Source organism: Carettochelys insculpta, chromosome 2, assembly GCF_033958435.1.
Source record: "Carettochelys insculpta isolate YL-2023 chromosome 2, ASM3395843v1, whole genome shotgun sequence".
Taxonomy (NCBI): Eukaryota; Metazoa; Chordata; order Testudines; family Carettochelyidae; genus Carettochelys; species Carettochelys insculpta.
In genome coordinates this window covers 94,935,592-94,955,930 of record NC_134138.1, presented here as the reverse complement: position 1 = coordinate 94,955,930, position 20,339 = coordinate 94,935,592, and the positions used below count along the sequence as shown (strand labels likewise).

Below are 20,339 nucleotides of genomic sequence, written 5' to 3'. Positions count from 1 at the left end.
CTTATTCCTGACCTGGTCAGGAGTGCAGGCAGGGTGACCCCAGGTAGTCAGGCCCTTGGCCAGCCGGGCAAAGGTGGCCATGTTCCAGCATTTGTGCTCCATGACCTGGAGCACCTCCTCCTCCTGCCAGAACTCCTGTGGGTCCTGGAGCTGGTGCTTGGTTCAGAAGGGGGGTGTGCTCCCGCCCCCCCCCCCCACTGGATTCTTGAGAGCCCTGGGTGTGCTTGGAGGAGGGACCCTGGGGCTCCTCACATGTCTGGCTGGTGGCCATGCCATTCCAGTAGCCGCTGGGGGTCTGGCTGAGGCGTACAGGTTCACCACGTGTGATGGCTGCCGCCTGAGCGCTCTCAGCTTCCTGCACCAGGGTTTCCTGGTCTGTGTGGCTTTAAGAGCTGCTGCACGCACAGACCATAGAGCCCCGCAGGGGCTGGGCAGCACGTCTCAGCCTAACAGTTGATTGCTGTCATGGGGGACCCTGCTCTTTTGAAAAAGTGGGATGCAGAGTATCTATGCACATCCTTTTTTGAAAAAAGACATTGAGAGAGGGGCCTCTTCCTATTTTCTGTTTGGAAGAGCGGTTTCGATTCCCGCGGCATCTAACATTGATTTAATCTTCGAAAGACTGTGTGGCATGTGTAGATGCACAACACTCTACTTTAACGTAGGGCCTACTCTTTCGAAAGAACAGGCTAGTGTAGATGCAGCTATAGTGTGGTGACGCCATTTTACAGAGGCATGAATTTTTATTTACAAAATCTATAGTTTTTGTGAATCAAATATAGTAAAATCCATGTACAAAAGCTATAGTTTTTAATCTCTATGTGCTTGTAACATTCACAACATTTTGTTTTAAATAGCTCTTTACTAGTGCACCAACATGTTTAGCCAGATACGCCAAGTGTCAGTTGAAAAAGAAAGCTTATGGGTAACCAAAATGGTCATGAGATCCTGGCAATCGCTTTTCTCTTTTTTAGCCCATTTGCATTTTTCATATGCGTCCATTTTACACTCATTTCTTTCTACTTACTTTCCACTAGTGTGATGAAGGCAGGCAGGTATTCTACAGTGAAGAGGGGGCTTGGCAGTTCTCTTATAAACATCTTCAGCAGTCCTGCTGCATCATTGTTTCGTACTTGGTTCCAGTCAAATGTGTCTTCATGAAATTTTGATTCAATTTCTTGATGGAGATTCTTCAAAACAGAAGCAAGTGATTCATTTTAATTATAGCTTCTGACCGGTGAACTTTATTTCAACTCACATATGCCATGAACAACAAAGAAATCTTTGCGAAGTATAGAATTTGGAACAGTACAGTTACTTGAACAAACGTTTCTAAATCATTGTGCATCCTCTTTATTTAAACCACATTTAAGAAGCTTTAACCATTAAACATAAGGGACTAGCATATTCATCCTCAAATTTGATTGAGCTGCATGTGTTTTCCACATGCCATTATTTCCCTTAGAGAAACCAGGAGGGTGAGGTAATATATTTTATAGTTTCCATTGATGAGGGAGATACATTTTTTACCTGTACAGAGCTGCTCTTCAGGTAGCTCCAGCTGACTTTTTCATGTGTGGTCACAGTCAAGGCTGCTTTTCAGCAGCCAGAAGTCCTTGCTTTTCTTCATTAATTTTATTTTTAGGTAAGTCCCTACTAGTTTGACCAGTTTTAAGTACTTATATGGTGCCAATACAGTTCACTAGCACAACTCCACCCCCCCCCGCCCCCCCCCAAAAAAACTGCAAGCAGACAAAATAGTAATTATTGTATTATCCTGGCTTCTTACTTATTTGCTTTGTCTGGCATCTGTGCTCCAGAAGAAGGGGCCATCAGCTTTGAAGTGTAAACAATTAAAAATCTCATAGATGTGCATGGATGGTAAACTGAGAGAGACTGAGCAGGGTACCAAGAGCAATCAGAATTTGGCCCAAACGCCAGATACGGTTTGGAAAGCCTAACCTCTGCAAAACCTAACCAAAAACCAAACACCACACACAAACCCACTTCAGCTGTGTTAATAATATTCTTACTAGCACATTTTTGGCTGAATTCTCTGCCACATCAACCTCCTTTATAGTTACGTCCGTCTCACCTAATCCATTCAAACACCAGCATTACATACCCTGGCTGAGAAGTACAGAACCAGGTCCTTCCCCCTCATTAAAACCACAAGGGCAGAGAGAGAGAGAGAGAGAGAGATGTAGATGTTAAGATTTTACTGCTTAGTATTTCAAGAATGGAAGGTGAATTCCAGAAACAGACAACTGAGAGGAAAGACATTGACTTTCAACACATATGCTTCATTTGTTTGTAATTAGGTTTTAGAAATATATTCTTGTAACAGTTTTCTGCATTTATTTGATTTTCCATTTCTTTCTGAGCTCACAAGAGAGTAGCTTAAGATACATTTTTGAAAATTTGGTTGAGTACCTATCTTAAAGGCAGAGGAAACATTTATTTTTTTCCTATTTTTTATTTGAAAAGTAACTTTTAATCTCATCCATAGGGCTTTCATTTTTTTAAAGGTGAACTAATGTTAAATTGCAATGCCCACAGATTCTCATATCGTAATGTATGATGACTCTAAAGGATGAAAACTGGAACTACGTAGGAAAATCTCACCCACTCCCACATGCATTACTGGTTGATTTGTTGGACACACTTAAACTAACAAAAATTCCAGTAAAACACATTATATTGTTCCTGTTGATGTTTGACTTATCACCCAGCACAGGAAAGTCAGATACACAGAAAGACACAGCACAAAATAATTCTCTGGGTACAGATCACATATAGCAGAACAACACACAGGCTGGTTCTACGCTTGCCCCCAACTTTGAAGAGGGCATATTAACCAGGGCAACGGTGAATACACAGCACTTCATTAGGTTACTTCTCCCCCACGGCAACTTCAAAGTGTCAAACTTCAAAGTGCCAGAATGAGTGTAATTTTGAGGAGTAAAGGGACTTTGAAGTAGTGTGGGCACTTCAAAGTGCCTGCGGCTACATGGCATGCCAGCCCTTCGAAGTTTGATGCTTTGAGGTTGCTGTGGGGGAAAATTAGCCTAATGAAGTGCTGCATATTCACCACAGTACTTCATTAGTAATCTCCCATTACCCTGTTTAACATGCCCCCTTCAAAGTTGGGGGGAAGCGTAGACAAGCCCACAGTGTCGTATGAGCAGAGACTAGGGCTGTGTTTACACTACAAGATAAAATCAAATTTAAAGGAGTTAGCACAACATTCAAATGTCACCGTCTTCACTGTCAATGTGATTAGCTCAATTTAGTCTGCCCTAATGTCGATAACAAAATGTTGATATTAACAGACGGTTGTAGAGTCAGTCTCAAGTTTAAAATGTTGAATAAAGGCTAGTGTGAAAGCGCTATGTCTTCCATTTGAATTTATTAGCCTCCACAAATGTCCTGTATGTATCCCACAAAGCTATGTGCTGCACCCGGCTCCCAGCTCCCTGCTACTAGTGGGAGTTGGGAAACTGACCAGGACTGCTGCACTGTCAGTTCCCTAGGTCCTGCTGCTTGGCCGGGGAGGTTGGGGACCGGAGCTGCTGTGTTGTCAGTTTCCCAGGTCCCGCAGCTTGGTGGAGCTGGGAAATTGACCAGGACTGCTGTGCTGTCAGTTTCCTGGGTCCCCCAAGCTGGCTCCCAGCTCAGAATGCGGGGCTGAGAGAACTGTGGGATAGGTTCCCACAATGCACTGCTGCAACAGTTGATGTGTGGTGATTTCAGTGTGGAAGCAGTACGTCGAATTTGTTGGGAGCCTGTTGGAAGTAAGGATACTCCGAATCGAATTTAAAAAATGGCATTATAAAATCAATTTTAATAAATTCAATTTTATATTGTAGTGTAGATGTAGCCTAGGAGACCTAATTATCAGAAGATACAAAGCAGCCTGGTCACATAATGTAGCCTTTCTATACGGTTTATGTATCAAAAAAATAAAAGAATTAAAAAAAAAAAGATACAGTGATAGAAATTCAAGTCAGGAAGATACAGAGTCTCTGTTCAGACCTGGGGCTTAATCCTGGAAGGTACTGAGTGTGCTGAAAGTGAATGAAATCAAGAGGAGTTGAGATGCCCAGCACACCAAGTGCTCAGTACCTCAAAGTATCAAGCCCTACTATGACATTAATCATCTTCACACATATATTTGCAAGGCCTATCCAAGGAAATATCATGAAGCCCCCTTTAATTTCCTCTATGCTCATGAAAGGCTTATTAATCATCTGCATAGCTCCATCTTACTTGGCAGACTCCCCACTTGTTTATTAGAGGTGAAATGAACAGTTCTGTGTGAAAGTGTCATGGAAACATATTATTGTTACACAAAGCCTCTTCTTATCACATATTTTATTAGCTGTTACTCATCAAGTGACCTAACTAGCTATTCAACGTTCAGGATTCTCCAAGATCCTCAGTCATTCTTGTTTTACATTGTGCAGATATCACAGTGTCGGAAAGCCTACCTGACTGTAAGTAGAAAGGTTATTTTTCTTGCTGGTGGAATATTTAGTTATAGTAAGGGGAGCAGGAATCCTTTTAAAACATATAAACCAAATTTTAAAAAGGTATTTTGTTAATAATGTCAGGCAAAAGGTTATGATATTATGTGAATGAGAACCAGCTACTGGAGATCTTTATGGTATAGCTCTGTTCTCTTATTTAATGTTGAGAGTGCCAGAGCTACTCTGTATTGCTTTGTAGTCATCTGAACTGTAAGTATATGTTATTTGCAGTATATCATTCATCCACTTGAAAGATGTCTTTGTCTTCCTTGTTTATGAGAAGCCTCATGTGCCCGGAATTCTGTAAGTTCTATCTGGAAAGCTAGATCTTAAACTGTGCGGAAGGCTGTTTGTCTCTTTAGTTTGTTGCTACCTTTTTTAATAATGGTCTTGTCTTTATGATGAACTGAGATTCCTCATCACTCTCATCACAATTTACAAACAGCATTACTGGAAAGCATTTATTATTTTAGTCTACTTCCTAATAATATGGTACATATTGAGTGGGAAACATAAAGCCATTGATTATCACATGAATAGACCAATAGGCCCATTCCTAGTTGTGTGTGCTATGAAAATGAAGTGCTTCATTGCAGCACATTGAGCAACAGGATGTACTGTACCTCCCAGCCCCTAAACATCATTTAAAGGAAAAGAAAATGTTGTGGAATCAGATCTTTAGCTTAAATTACTTGATAACCACACACGAGTAACTCAGTATTTCTGAAACAGCTTAAAATAAAAGAAATGAGAACTCAGCAGTTCTGAGTGACATGGTAGTGGGATAACCTCTACACCTGACAAGATAATGGAGTAGAACAGCACTGGGGTTCATGTATCTTCTAAATAAAACATTAGCTCATACTAAGTTATGGTTCTCAGTTTCAGGAAGTACATCTCATACCACTGCTTTTGCTGGTAATAATGGAACTGAGAATCTTCATATACAAAATTTGGCACTCTGTACAGACTCTACTTGTTACAAGAAGGTGAAAGAGAAAAGACAGGTACCTTAACTCTGGAGGCAGATCCAGGAACTCGAAGAATTCCTTCTGTTTCTAAACCCGTTTCCTCAAGCTTGAGTAACAGCTAAAATGCAACAGTAGAATTTAAAAATACTATTTACTTTTAGCAATCTGCTTCCCTTAAAAATTGATGTAGTTTATCATCAAGAAAAAAGGCAAATCAGAAAACAAATTGCTTTCTGCATTTCTAACACTGTGAATTTTCAGAGAAGAGACCATGTTTTCCTAAGTGTTTGTACAAGTCCAAGCACAAGAACCCCTAACTTGGGAACTATTGACACTACTATAGGCTAAAATAAATAAATCATAGAGCAGAATCTGCCACCTTAATTCACACTATCTTCCTTAGTAAGAAGTCCCAGGTTGCATCTACACTAGCAAGAAGGGGCTTTTTTGGAATATCCAGCCAAGTGTCTCCACACAAGAAACATTCTTTCAAAATTAATTTTGGAAGAATGTGGTGCTCCTTTCAAAAGCACTTCTATTTCAGAAAGCTTATTTTGAAAGAAAATGTGTGTAGATGCTCCACAGACTCTTTTTTTTTTTTCAAAGGGCAGTCCTTGTAGCACCTGATTTTTCAATCCATGGCCTGTTCTTTCAAAAGAGCAGGGGCTGCATGGACGCTCTCTTTGAAAACAGCAGATCACCTTTTTTCATCTGCCTTCTTGTGTGTGGACGGGCTCATTCAAAAGAAGTTCTTTCGGAAGAGATCTTCTGGAAGGACTTCTTTCGAAAGATCTCTGTTGTGTAGATGTAGCCCCACTGATTTCCCTACTATACAATGGAGCTATGAGGATACACTCCTTCATGTTTATGAAATGCTCATTTATGATGGTGCTGAGCAGTGTAGAAAAAACATATTAAGACATGTGAAGGCAAAATTGAAAACTTGAACAAGAAAAGCTTGGCACAATTCTTTTTGAGATGTCCATATAGAACAGTGTTTCCCAAACTTTTCAGCATCACACCCCCCTTTTGATTTTTGAGAAACCCTCACACCCTTCCAACCTCTTTTTTAATGAGAGCCAGCCACCCCAGCCGTCTGCCTGAGCCCCCCAGCTCCCCCAAAGCCAGGCACCGACAGCCCCTCACCTAACTCCATCCTCCTTTTTTCCCCACAACCCACACTCATTAGCCTTTGCAGGAGACAGCTAGCTCCACATGAGCCTTCCCCAGCTGCCTACTGTTTATAGTGGCTGCGCTGGATCGCCCACATGAAATGGCAGGGGCTGAGAGCTGGAAGCAAGGTCCGTCTTTTTCTTCTGGCATGGGGAATAACTGGGTGTGGCTATGTTGCCCCACGATCCCTTGGACTTTCTTCACAGCCCCCCAGAGGGGCATGTCCCCCAGTTTGGGAAACCATGATATAGAATGTGAATAGGCCTTCCCAGTCTCAGCATTTATTCTTTACCAAAATTAAATGCAGAGTACTTTTGCTTTGACAAAATGTTAAAGGGCGGGGGGGGGGGACCTAATTTTGCAGCATTTATTCACATAGCTCTGGATTTTCTCATTTTTTAAATTCAAAATAACTTCTTGATCTGACTTTTACTTGAATTTTTTTAAAGAAAAAATCATCAGAACTTAAATGAAACACTTTGTTTACGGTCACATGAAATATTTTATTTAGCTCAAAAGGATTTTTTTTTTGTCAGCCAACATAGTTATTTGCATGGCTCTAATCTGACTCTAAAACTTCCAAAAGTGAAATCATGAAGCAATGAAGTGAAATTGATTGCTGACAATGAAGAGACTAATATCACATGTAAATTAACTCTATATAAATTAACTGAAAATAGGTCTTTGTTTTTTTCCAGGAGACATTTATAGTTAAATGTAACTTGAATCTTAAAATTGGATAGCCGCATAAACCTGCGCCTGCGTGTGTGCATGTATGTCTAACTGAGCCATCCACTAGATGTCGCTATTACTTCACACTGGTTCAGTTGAATGACCCTCTTCTTGGCTGTATGAACCCAATTCAGATGATACCAGTTCACTTCTGATCATCTCAGATAAGACAAAAAGTCTGCAATTTGAATGAATGTGAAAGTATAAATGCTCCCCCTCAAAAAAAAAATTCCATTCACCTACATGTCCAAGAAAAAAAAGGGAGCAGAATCCTATCCAATTGTTTCTGTGCATTTCCTGTGTTATATTTTATAAATATATTCCCCAAATTGGGGGAAAAAAACTCTCTGAGCATGAATGTGATATTCAAGAACTGTGGTTTATATTCAAGTCTCATGAGGCATATAAATCACAAAGCATGGGCAGAAGTAAATTGCAAACACCTTGAAGCCATTAAAGTCTGTCATCTTTTATCTGCTGTTTGCTTTGAATGTCAAAGCTAATGATGAAAATTTAAGCCACACATGATTTTGTTCTACTCACTTTTTGAAAGATGAGAGGGACTTTTATTCCAGGCACCTTCTTTTGATCATTTTCCAGCAGGATCGTGAGAGGGACGCCAAAAAGGCCATTTTCTTTTTGAACAAGGTATAAAAAGAAAGCAAGAAAGTGAAGCCTAATAAGTATCTTCTTCCTAAGCACTACAATTCACAAGCCAGCTATCACTGTACATTTACCTCGACCTTTGATTCTTTCTGTTCGGTTCCTCTTTAGTTCTATTCCCAAGGCATCATAGAAGGCTGTTAGTTCAATCAAGGAGAGATAGCGAATTTTCTTCATGTCTTCAAGAGATAGGTCTCCGACCTCTGTCAGGCCATATCGGCTTTTTCGAACAATAAATTTCTACAAGAAATATATGTAAACAGGGACTTATTTCACATGGTTGACAAATGCTTGGTTTTTAAAATTATTCTTTCTGAAGAAGGTTGTTTTATGTTATGCCTTGGTGCTACAAGAAATCACTTGGTGGTGATTTGATAGGTGGGTTAACTCTGAGCAGAACCCATAAGTCTGGCTGCTGTGCTGAGGACTAGTTTAATATGAGATGTAAAATGGAGCACCTGATCCTTTGTGCTCAATTACTTAACTCCTGGCCGTATTCCAATTGTTAACAATTAGCTACACTACATTCTAACCAAACTTTCCCCTCTAGTTCCATGCAGGATTTAATAATCTACCACGTCCTTAATTCTTTCAGAACATTGCTTGATGCTGTTAAATAATGGCCACATTTCATCACAGAAATGGCTGTATGTCAGAGATGGCAAAAGTAATTCTACTTATCATTGGCACTTTGAAGGAAGTGTGGTCTCATGCTCTGGGTACACTACTCAATAGCAAGAACACTTAAATCCTAATACTGTGCAAGCATAAGTCATGCCTGCTTGTTGTCACATTCTGTCCTCCACTAGTGGTACCCAGAACAGCTAGAATCAGCTTGTTACAGTCTTGGCTAAAAGAAATGCATGTAGAAGTGGCTGATGCATTCAGTTCCAAAAGTTCCGAGTCTGATTCTAGCCAGTGATGACTGGGGTCTGCTGATGAAATATAGACATTGGCTCTGACTTATCACACAGGATTGCTTTAGGGTGAGTAATATGAAAATTGAATAGTAACGGGCTAAGCAACATGTATGTCAATAGAATCCATGGATTATTTACATGTATTGAATGCTACTTTGCAACATCTGAGACATGAAAATAGGAACAGTGCTGCATTGGGGACATGTTGTGTTCCATCATGGTATTCATGCGATACAGCTGTAAAAAGAGTTAAAAGAGCTCTTTTTGTGTGTTTTGATGTCACTATGATCGTAAGTATTACAAAAACTTGACTTGTCCTGTGCTCTGTGGAATGTTGGAATCATTCTGTAATTCAAGCCAGTGACTACTAGCCATCAGCACTTACTACATAAATGGGGCCATGTCATTTCTACTCTTTGGGGAGACAACCTTCTAGGGCTGTGAATCCAAACCTCTCTTCTAATTAAAATGCATTCAAGCTCAAGGCCCTAGTTTTAATCCAGTGTCAATAAAAGCCCTCATATGAAGAAAAAAATAGAGAAAAAATGAACAAAAATGATAGCTCTGTGCTTTGAAAGCAACAGAGGAGAAAACATGGAACTCTGGCAGATCACAGAGAAAGTGAGTACAGAGGCCAGGATCTCCAATAGTACATTTCCAGGGCTCTTTAAAGCAGGAGATGATCCTACTCAGGAGGCAATAGGAAGCACAGCTAGGTACCATCATCTTCGAGCCAAAGTTGGAAGATCGGGCAGTATAGAAAATGTCACCAAAATCTAAAAATTCATTCATAAAACATATGGTAAGAGACTTTGCTTTTGTTTCACGCTTCAGTGACATCAACTGTTTTACTTTGCTTTGAAGGTGTGTCACTGCAATCTCATTATTTGCAGGTTTTTGTTAGGTAAAGAAACCTCAAACAGAGCATATTAATTCTGAAAATATGAAAAAAATGGTATTATATATATTAAGGGGCATGGGGGAAACATGAAATGCGAATAACTCCTTCCAGGCCCCATTTACCAAAGGATGGTCTAAGAAAAAGTTAGTTAAAATAATTACTGTAGTGATTTTGGATGGTGGGTTGTTGTCTCCAAGAAGCATTTTGATGTGATTTAGTCTTAACATAGGGTTGGTGGCTGTCTCTGTAAGAAAAGCATTGGGAATCTATGGCTTAGAGATCTGCAAAGCACAGAGCCAGTGAACGATACACCATTAGGCTGTGTCTACACTTGCACTGCTCTTTTGAAAGAGGTATGCAAATGAAGGAAATCAAAAATGCAAATGTGTTGCAGAGTTGCATATTTGGCACCTGATTTGCATATTTTTATTTCGAAATAGCTTCTCTTGAAAGAAGAAAACCAGTGTAGACACTGTGCTTTGGAAAGTAAACCCCAATTTCAAAAGAATCCTTCTTCCCATAAAAAAAAGGGAAAAAGGGTTCTTTCGAAGATGGGGTTTACTTTCAAAAGAGCAGTGTCTACACTGGTTTTCTTCTTTTGAAAGAAGCTATTTTGAAATAAGAATATGCAAATGAGGTGCCAGATATACAAATATGCACCTCATTTGCATACCTCTTTCAAAAGAGGAAAGCAAGTGTAGACACAGCCTTAAAGTTGTGACAGGCCATTGTGCTAAACTTTGAACTTACTTAATCACTGTGGATTTTAGAAATTAGATCCCTGGCATTTGGCTCACAATTACATACTGCATCAGTTTATTTTCTGTCACTTCTCTTGGATGTAGTGTTATGTACTGTATTTGTCTGGATCTGCTGTGCTAATAGATTGTTACTTCTCCAATGTCTGTGATTACATTCCATTAATCATGGTCCCGAAGGGCTCGTTGTGCAGTTTCAACATAGCCCTCCCTGTGCGGGGGTGGTGTGGAGGTGCATCATCCCTGGGGGAGTACTTGAAGAGACTGTACTTTAGGAGGAAATATTTCTTCCAGAGCTGCTTAGTTCTGAGCGTTTGTGCAGACACAACATGTTATTCACAAAATCCATGGTTCTGCAGGCAAAACTGTTCAGTTGAAGCACACCTGTGGGCTGCTTTGAAACTATTCACTTGTGTACCCATCAGTACCAAGCCACCTGCTGTATGCTACTTGCTTCAGGTTGCCTTGCCAGGCCAGTTAGGAGGTTCAGATTTATGGCTGGAAGAGTGTGTAGGGTAGATAACATCTCTAGATTTCAGAGTGGGATGAATGATAAGGGGAAGGGGAAGGCTAGAAGTTTTCCAGTAGCAGCAGTGGACGACAGTTCAGTGTGATACAGGACCATGATAATTCGGGAGACATTCTGATTCCCCAAAATTGCTCAAATTATTATCACCACAGAGCAATCAGATATTCTATGGCAAAAGTATTGGACTTGATACTTAGCACCTTACTGCTACATGGAAATGTGAGGTTCCTGAGGTCTTCTCCACTGGTGGTGCTAGCCATGCACAAATGGACTGTTCCTGGTGAATTCAGCATCCATGCAGATGACTATTCTGGATCCGTTTAGGACCTCATGGCCAGTGTGATGTTGGTGGACTCTTTCATACAGTTAATGGCTAGACACATATGTCTGGCGAAAGTCTGGAGCCAGTGTTTAGGCTTTCATTGGATGGCGGTGCTGCTAACATCCTTGACATAGACTGATCATGAAAATCTCAAGTTTGGGAATCAGGGTGCACTTTTTCTTTCAAGATGATGGATCTGTTATAGGCCGTGTCTACACGTGCCCCAAACTTCGAAATGGCCATGCAAATGGCCATTTCGAAGTTTACTAATGAAGCACTGAAATGCATATTCAGCGCTTCATTAGCATGCGGGCGGCAGCGGCGCTTCGAAATTGACGCGCCTTGCCGCCGCGTGGCACGTCCAGACGGGGCTCCTTTTCAAAAGGACACCACCTTCTTCGAAGTCCCCTTATTCCCATGAGCTCATGGGAATAAGGGGACTTTGAAGTAGGCGGGGCCCTTTCGAAAAGGAGCCCCGTCTGGACGCGCCGCGCGGCGGCAAGGCGCGTCAATTTTGAAGCGCCGCTGCCGCCCGCATGCTAATGAAGCGCTGAATATGCATTTCAGCGCTTCATTAGTAAACTTCGAAATGGCCATTTGCATGGCCATTTCAAAGTTTGGGGCACGTGTAGATGTAGCCATAATGGCCCACCTTTGGAAGATGATGGAATCAAGAAATTGACAGCTGGCTTGCAGCAAAAATGTGATCCAGCTGGTATACTATGCTATGCATACCCACATCCCTGACTACCATATCAGCAGTCAGTGATCTTCTGTCCCTGACTACTGGTCCGGTGTCTCCTACAGTTTCTCTGTGCTAAATGCTAATCTGAGACAATTTGTGGTAATAGTCAACAGAACCCAGGTTCACACTTCATCACATCTGAGTCTGACAGAAATCTGAAACCATGTTGAGGAAACGTAGAGCATTTGGATGTAGATAAGAGGAGGGGAGTAGTTCATGTAATAAAGATGGATTGGCATCTTCAGTCCCCCAAACTGGTCTTTATTTTTTACGTGAAAAGTTTGGGGGTAATACATGGCAATTTAAGTATTCGGGTCTTTATACTGAACCGTGATGAGTAGAAGATGTGTGCATATGACTGAACACACACTTCAGACTTGGTGCCTCACTGTGAAAGTTGTGTGGTGGGTGACTGACAAGCACAGCAGGCAGCCTTTACAAATACATCAAGCATTAAAACCCATCTGTTGAAGGAAACCCAATACATCTTGAGAGACTTCACTGTGGATGGAGAAATGAATCAGTAAATGAATGGAATAAAGAAGTATTGAGTCAACATGAAGGGCTTAAACTTACAGGCAAAGCAGAATCATCCTTTTTGAATCTCTGGTTATTCTGCCGTTCTCTGTTTTTTGGGACCACAGTAATAGATTCTGAGAAAGAAACCTCATAGGATAGCTCTTCTGTTACTGATGGGCTGTCTTTTTCTAGTCCACAGTCTAGACAGCTGTTAGCTGAAAACAAAGGAGACTATGTATGAATACCAAAGGATTTTTTTGTATTTGGTACAGAGACATTAGAAATGGCAAAAACAAAAAGCTCATGAAGGTGTTAATGGAAGAGCTTCAAAGAGCAATTTCAGCTTAACAATAATGCATGTTCCTGTTCTGTCTGGAGGAAACAAACTCCCATACTTTCTGAAGTCAAAGTCCTATTTTCATTTCGGATTTTTGCTGTTGATTTTTGTGTAGAGGTGGTTAAGCTGGAACTCCCTGTTTATCAGGAGAAGAATCATCATCACATTTGTGCATCATGATCTTGTCTATCTTTCCTAGAGGAACTATTTCTGCTTTTGTCCAGTGAACAATCTATTTTATTTAATTTTAAAGTTATTGCTAGAAAAGTGCTGTTAACACTGTTTCCCTGGTCATTGTTGTTTATACTATTTTTCTTACAAATTCTCATCATTGGGGCTCTTGGTGTGTGTGTGTGTGTGTGTGTGTGTGTGTGTATATATATATATATATATATAATGCAAGCACAACCTCTTCAGACACGGTTCAGCACGCTACTACCTGGTTTGCAAAGCCAGGCCAGCCCTAGTGGAATTTCTAATAGAATCAAGGACCCAAAAGACAAGATGATTGAGTGCTCTGTTCCAGAAATTAGTTGCCCACTACAATTAGGAAATTTCTACTATGCAAATACTGTCTCCATAGACTTTAAAATGTATTAGCCTGAATGAGCTCTAGTGTTGCCAACTTTCATACTTTATTATAAGTCTCATGATACTTAAAGTCCTAGCTCCTGGATTTGTGCAGGAGGCAAGAATATCAGCTTACACTAAAATAAAAAATAAATTTTTAGCCTGCTTGGTTGCAGAGGAAGCTTAGAAACCTTACCTAAGTGCACCCTAAAGGCTTAGATATGAGGTAATGAATCAAGTGAGCCCCTAATGTATTATCATTATTTAAACTTTAGGATTTTTAAGCCAAATTTATGGTTATTGGGGACATGACTCATGATCTTTGAACACTTGGGATTGGCAACACTGGAAGTTCAAACATCACTCTTGCCATACAGATGCTTGCGCTCTTTCATACGATTACTACATTAAAGGAACAGAGAGGAAGCCGTGCTCATCTATACACTATCAAAACAAAAAGCAGTCAAGTAGCACTTTAAAGACGAGCAAAATAGTTTATTAGGTGAGCTTTCGTGGGACAGACCCAGAAGTCTGTCCCACGAAAGCTCACCTAATAAACTATTTTGCTCGTCTTTAAAGTGCTACTTGACTGCTTTTTGTTTTTACATGAAAGGACTCACTCTTAAAATTCTCCTCTGAACCCCATCATCCGCCCCTCACTCATACATCTGGCAGAGTGGGTTTTTGCCCTCAAAAGTTTGTGTTTGAAAATATCTGTTAGTCTATAAGGTGCCACAGGACTTCTTGTTTATGTTATGAAACACTTTATAAAACACTACCAAAACAAAAAAGCAGTCCAGTAGCACTTTAAAGACTAACAAAATAATTTATTAGGTGATGAGCTTTTGTGGGACAGACCCACTTCTTCAGATCATAGCCATACCAGAACACACCCACTATTTAAGGCACAGAGAACCAAAAATAGTAATCAAGGTTGACAAATCAGAAAAAATATTATCAAGGTGAGCAAATCAGAGAGTAGAGGCGCAGAAGGGGAGGAGAGGGAGTCAAGAATTAGATAAAGCCAAGTATGCAAAAGAGCCCCTATAATGAGCTAGAAAATTCTCATCCCAGTTCAAACCACGTATAAAACACTATGATGGTAACAGGTCCCAGGAATCTACTTACATATTTTGAATGCTAGAGCAGACTGGGCCAGAGACTGGAGACTACAGGTTGTGTTCTATGTTTGTTAAGAGTCCAGCACAGCACAGCCCCAATTCAAAATGGGGATTTTGAACACTACCTCAAGATAAATATTTAGCAACAAAGAATAATAATCTCAATGAGAAGCACATAATGTGTGTTAGAACATAAAACTGCAGCTTAACCAGATAACCCCAAAAGGTACTTGTTAGCTCTCCTTTCTAGGATCAAGTGACTATTGGTTGCAGGTTGGCATACTCACAACTCACTGATTTCCAAGCTGGCTTCGGCCCTGGGAGCTGGGTACCATTGGATGGAACTGGTGACACTGGAACTGTCTCAATTGTGGGCTGACAGGCAAGGAAAAATTATCAGACTTCAATGAAAATAAGTGTACGTGGACAGAAACTTCTACAACTCAATCAACAGTGTATCAATGACAGCTTGTGTTTTTGTCACTGTGTTTAAGCAATCCATTCAGATTTGCCAGGGAGAGATTTTTGTCACTCAGCCTGTGCAGGTAATCGGCTGCAGGCAGATGTGCATCCTGTTGAGGTCAGTGTGCATTGCCACTGCTCTGCACAGCTAATGGGTTCTCCCCTATGTAATGACTGCAATTAACTTGTACAAGTGCAGCAAGTTAAAGGTTCGCGTCAATTTGTCATTCATCTTGCTTTTAATTACTGTGGCCACGTTCTGCAAAGTGCAGTGCACCTCCTGAAAATTACTGACCACCCCCATTGCACACTGAAAGTCTCCAGGAATTGAGGGCACTCAGTATCCTGCAGGATTGGAGCTTCAGCAAGTAATAAATGGATGACCCAAACCAGCGGGAAACACACTGCTGCATTTTCCTCCCATAGACCACATTCTATGGAAATTGGGACTACATGAATAACACAGGTGCTTCGAAACTGGCAAACAATTTTTAAAAAAAAATTTCTTTCCTATCGTTTATTTTTGCTTGGTTTTGCCCAGGAGACTGCTTGTGCATTGTGTAATAATGGTGAGTGTGAGTGTATGAGAGAGAGAAAGAGAGAGAGAGGGTGGTAGCAGTGGAGAGGAAGAGAGATTAAAAACAACAGCTAAAAGTCAAAGAGTAGCTTTCGCTTTCAGTGTGACAGTTTCATATGCTGAATCTGCCTTTATGATTAGCAACTTTAGAATACCTCATGAGGCAAATTTGGAGCAGGAAGGCATATTCATCAGGGATAATGAAAGGACAGGGGTGTGTGTGTGTGTGTGTGTGTGTACACACACACATAAACAGTCAGACCGGCACTTGTTTAAATTGGTTACCTTTGGTACAATTTTTGTTTTAAAACCAGTTCCATTGTCTCTGTACTGCTAGGATCCCACAGGATTGTGTTATTTCTCCCACACCCCTGCTTTTACATGCCCCCCACTCCCTTGAGGGTCAGCGTCACCCCCCAGCATCTTTCTAGCCGAGAGGTGCTGAACCCATCAAAGTTGCTTGTAAAGCTGCTGAATAACATTCAGCAATATGAGGCGATGCCTTCCCCAGGGGCAGGAAGCAGTCTTCTCACTTTGTAGCTAATGAACACAGGAGCAGTACTCAGACTGATATAACATGGCAGATGTTTAAAAGGAAGGCAGCCTCTTCCCATGTGAAAGCTGAAATAGTGTTGCAGTTGTTTTATACAATCTTATCCTTGGAGTTATTTGGATAACAACGTCAAATGTAAGCTGAATAAAATCTCTCCTGAGAGAGTCCACTTAACAGGCTACCAACCTGATAGCAAACAGGATTTGAGTCACCAGGTTTCCTTTGAACTATAAGCCATTAAAAAGCAAGGGCTGTGTAATAAGAGAAATGGACAATGATAGCATGATTTTATGATTTTTAAAAGCCTTGGGTTAAAAGAAATGTTTTATGATATGCTGTCTGAGCTGTGTGAAGCACAAAATGCAAGCAAATATGAGAAGTGGTGAACATGAATTAGATTTGTAAAATCCTTCCAGCCTTGGTAACATAAAGTACAAATAACACAGGGAATGTGTCCTGTTTCTGCTGGGCATACAGTTTTGGAAAGGGAGACTACTAAGAACCCAGCTACAGCTCAGCTATTCTCTGCATTGACCCCAACCTACGCTAGAGCAGTTTGCCAATGCTCTAATGTGAATCTGTTGAGTACAGTCCTGTATAAACAATGCTGTGAATAACTAAGATACATCAGATTCCTGCCTCTTACCTTCCCACCAATGATGGGAGGTGTATGGAGGGGAATTACTGGAGGTTTCTTCTTGTTATACCAACTAAGGAACAAAAAAGGAGCTAAGTGGGACAATCAGTCAATCAATGTGCTAAATCTCATGGGCCAAATTCTGCCCCCAGTTATATGTGTGCAAGACTATCGACTTGGATGTGGTTCCAATGAAGGAAGAATTTGGTTCAGCTTAGACATCCTGATTCTGGCCTACAGTTAATTATTCATCAAGTCATTATGGATGCTAAAAATGCCTCCAGTGTTTACTTGCTTGATGTGCACAGGAAGAGGAAATCTGACTTGCAAGAAAAAAGGTGGAGATGGAAACGCTCATTTCCTCTCAAAGCTTTCCACTATACAGAAGAGGTAAAAACAAATCATCAGCACATCACAAAAGCAAAACTTTAATTCCAGCACTGCAGCCAAGAAACATAAACACTAAAGAGATGGTAACGTTCTATTCATGCTGCTAACTGCCTTTGCCGTCTGACAGCTCCATATTTTCAGGCATTGGAAGTGCAACTGCATTTTCATGCAAGAGCCTCTGGTTTAGCTAGTGATGTTTAAAAAAAGAAATGATCTTGGTCCTTTACCACTACTCTGAGCAAAACTCTTCTGAAAAATCAAGAGGCGTTTTACTTATCAAAGCGTGCGGGGTCAGGAACTTCCTTAACATTGAGCTTAACTTGGACTTCTCTGATAGGTTGTACCAGGCAACAAACTGCCCGACTTTCAGCTCCACTGAGCACTTGCAGCTCCTAACAAACTTAATGGAAGCTGTGGGCATTCCACACCCCTGACAACCTGGCCACAGTGACAGATGTGACATAGCGTGTGATTTGTCAAGCTTGACGTGCACAGTCCTGTTTAAAGGTGGTGGCGGCCAGAACTCTGGGCCCCTTTGAAGCACTGGACTAGCGCTGCTCTGTTGCTCGATGTGGCTGTGAGCGGGGAGAGGGGCAGTGCTGCAGCACTGCCCCTTCTGCCCTTGGCCCTGCTCTTTCTGGACCATGGAGGTGGGGCCCCCACCCACCTTGCCCAGGGACCCACAGTGGCTGTCAGCCTCACTGGGTGGCACATACTTAGCATCTTGCCCTAGAAGGGATGTTGCACTTTTTCCATTTCTAAGCTGGATCAACTCTTCCAGCTGGAACAGAGGCAGAATGGGGCTATGTTGGCCACACTTTTTTGCCATTCAAATTGAGGTGGTTTGTGCGCTTGGGGAACGCTCCTGTGCTCAGTAGAGTGACAGATCTTTAGCTGTGACTGGCCTGTAAGCATGGCTACAAGGACTCCTTGTGCCATATTCCCCACCTGGTGCACAGAGCCTGTCTTGGTCGAGATTAGCCTCATGTTAAGAGCTCCAATTCATTATGCAAGAGACTGAAGCAAAAGTTTTCAGATGAATCTAGAAGACCTGTGTTTGCCTTCTCTGTGCAGGGTGGAAAACTTTATTATATCTGTCAATTTGCCTAGGTTTCTTTCCTCCCCCAAGTGCCTGTTGGACTCCCTGCTTGCTGGCAGCAAAGTAGACTGGAAGTTGGATAAAAGGCAGAATGTTCTTCAGAGGGTTGGAGCGTGTGTGTTTGTGTGTGTTGGGGGCTGCGGGTGGTGGTAAAAAACAGGACAGACAATTTTTCTTCTACAGGTTATAGCCATGCAGCCAAATTTGTATTTGTTTTCTTTGTATTCCCTCTCCTCTTGCCACTGGGCAAAGCTGAGTGAATCACCTTCATAAAAAGAAACCTCACCTTCTGGTTTAATCACCCTTTTCCTCATCATTAGGAGTAGAAGATACTCATCCATCTTTATCCCTCTCCTCTGGGCAGCTCTAGGGTTTATGATGCCTAGAGGGCTGGATGAGGACTGCATTTCTTCTTTTAACGTGGATTGTTACATAAACTATTATGTGGGGAGACAAATTCTTTCCGTGTCAGAGGTGATTAAAACTCCTGCATCTCAGACTAGTATGCAAACGTTTAAAAAAAAATGTTTTCTCTGATATCAGCAATTCAGCTCAGGCACATCAATCATTGTAGACTAAACTGCCAACATTCACTCCCTACATTTCTCCTAATCATGGGAGAAGTGATAAATAAGAGTCTTTCAAAATCCCATCACAATCAGCCACGTAGGGGGAGATTTTCACTGTCACTCAGCAATAGAGCCCAACACACATTCATCTTCCAGTGGGGGTTTGTTGCCTGGCTGTCCTTTAGAACTCTGCCCTCTAGTCTCTTTAAGTAATGGAGATGAATGTGTGAAATATGGCTGTGACCAGTGTTCCCTCTAATTTACTCCATGGGCATAATAAATGTTTTTTTTGTGCACCAAGGCATGTGTGGATATGCACCACCAATAGAAACACATACGGCCAGCTATGGCCATTGGGGGTGCTCTGCTAATCAGCTGGACAGCACCTGAATCTCTCCTGAGTGCCTGCCCACATGCTCAACCTACAGGGCACCCTGGCTGTGACGTAATAAGTGTTTTTGCAATGCAGGCGATACCCTGTAGAACTGAAGAATTTAATGGGAAGAAGGAATGAGATATACTATGGCTGCCAGGACAGATAATTTTTGCATCTTTCACAATACAGAGCAATTACATGGGCTCAATTTTTAAAAAGCTAATTGCAAAATGGAAAACTTGAAGACCATGCCTTTAACATGGTTCTGGAGCCTCCAGTTCTTTAGTGAGATGCAAGAAAAAGACTAACCTAGATTATACTTAGTCCTGCCCGGGTATAGGGAATTGGAGTAGATGACCTCTCAAGGTCCATTCCAATTCTATGATTCTATGACCAGCATTCTGTTTAACAAAAAGAACTTGCACAACATATTTTTTCTAGTGACTGGTTTTTTTTTGAGTTATTAAACTTCATTTTGCTGCAGGAACTTCATTTTTTACTATACGTCTAATAAGTTTGAGAGGAGGACTCATATGTCAATATCTCATGGTGAAAAGTGACAAGAAGCCCAGAGCTTTAAAATAGGGAATAGATATTCGGCCTAAGTAAAATACCTGATCTTATAAAAACCCCATGAGATCTTCATTGTCTGTGCAAAGCAGGTTTGGGATTTTGGAGTCTTAACCAAGAGACTCTACTGCCAGGAAACCACGGTACGCGTAGGACGTGGTGCTGTGCCAGCCTTGCTGGGTTATGAACTTGTGGTTTCAGGGAGGCTATTTTAAACTGGAGACTGGGCCACTAAGCTCATTCTCCAGATGCTTTACCTTTGAACACCTATTTTAACGTGAAGCAGATGTGCTTTGTCTTGTTAATGGACCTTTGA

General features: G+C 41.3%; 1 protein-coding gene across 5 annotated transcripts in view; it reads right to left on the bottom strand.

The window, feature by feature from the left end:
* ARHGAP28 (Rho GTPase activating protein 28) overlaps window positions 1–20,339 on the bottom strand; it is a 111,944-nt gene that overhangs the window by 24,090 nt on the left and 67,515 nt on the right. For all 5 annotated transcript variants that reach the window (XR_012644459.1, XM_074987413.1, XM_074987415.1 and 2 more), the window contains 6 exons: window positions 15,078–15,165; window positions 12,820–12,977; window positions 8,143–8,308; window positions 7,949–8,040; window positions 5,541–5,618; window positions 1,028–1,190 (listed from right to left, as the gene is read on the bottom strand). Coding sequence is in view for 4 of the 5 variants with exons in the window: in XM_074987413.1 (XP_074843514.1) it covers window positions 1,028–1,190; window positions 5,541–5,618; window positions 7,949–8,040; window positions 8,143–8,308; window positions 12,820–12,977; window positions 15,078–15,165 (745 nt within the window). In the remaining variant the exon portion in view is untranslated. The remainder of the gene's footprint in view (window positions 1–1,027; window positions 1,191–5,540; window positions 5,619–7,948; window positions 8,041–8,142; window positions 8,309–12,819; window positions 12,978–15,077; window positions 15,166–20,339) is intronic.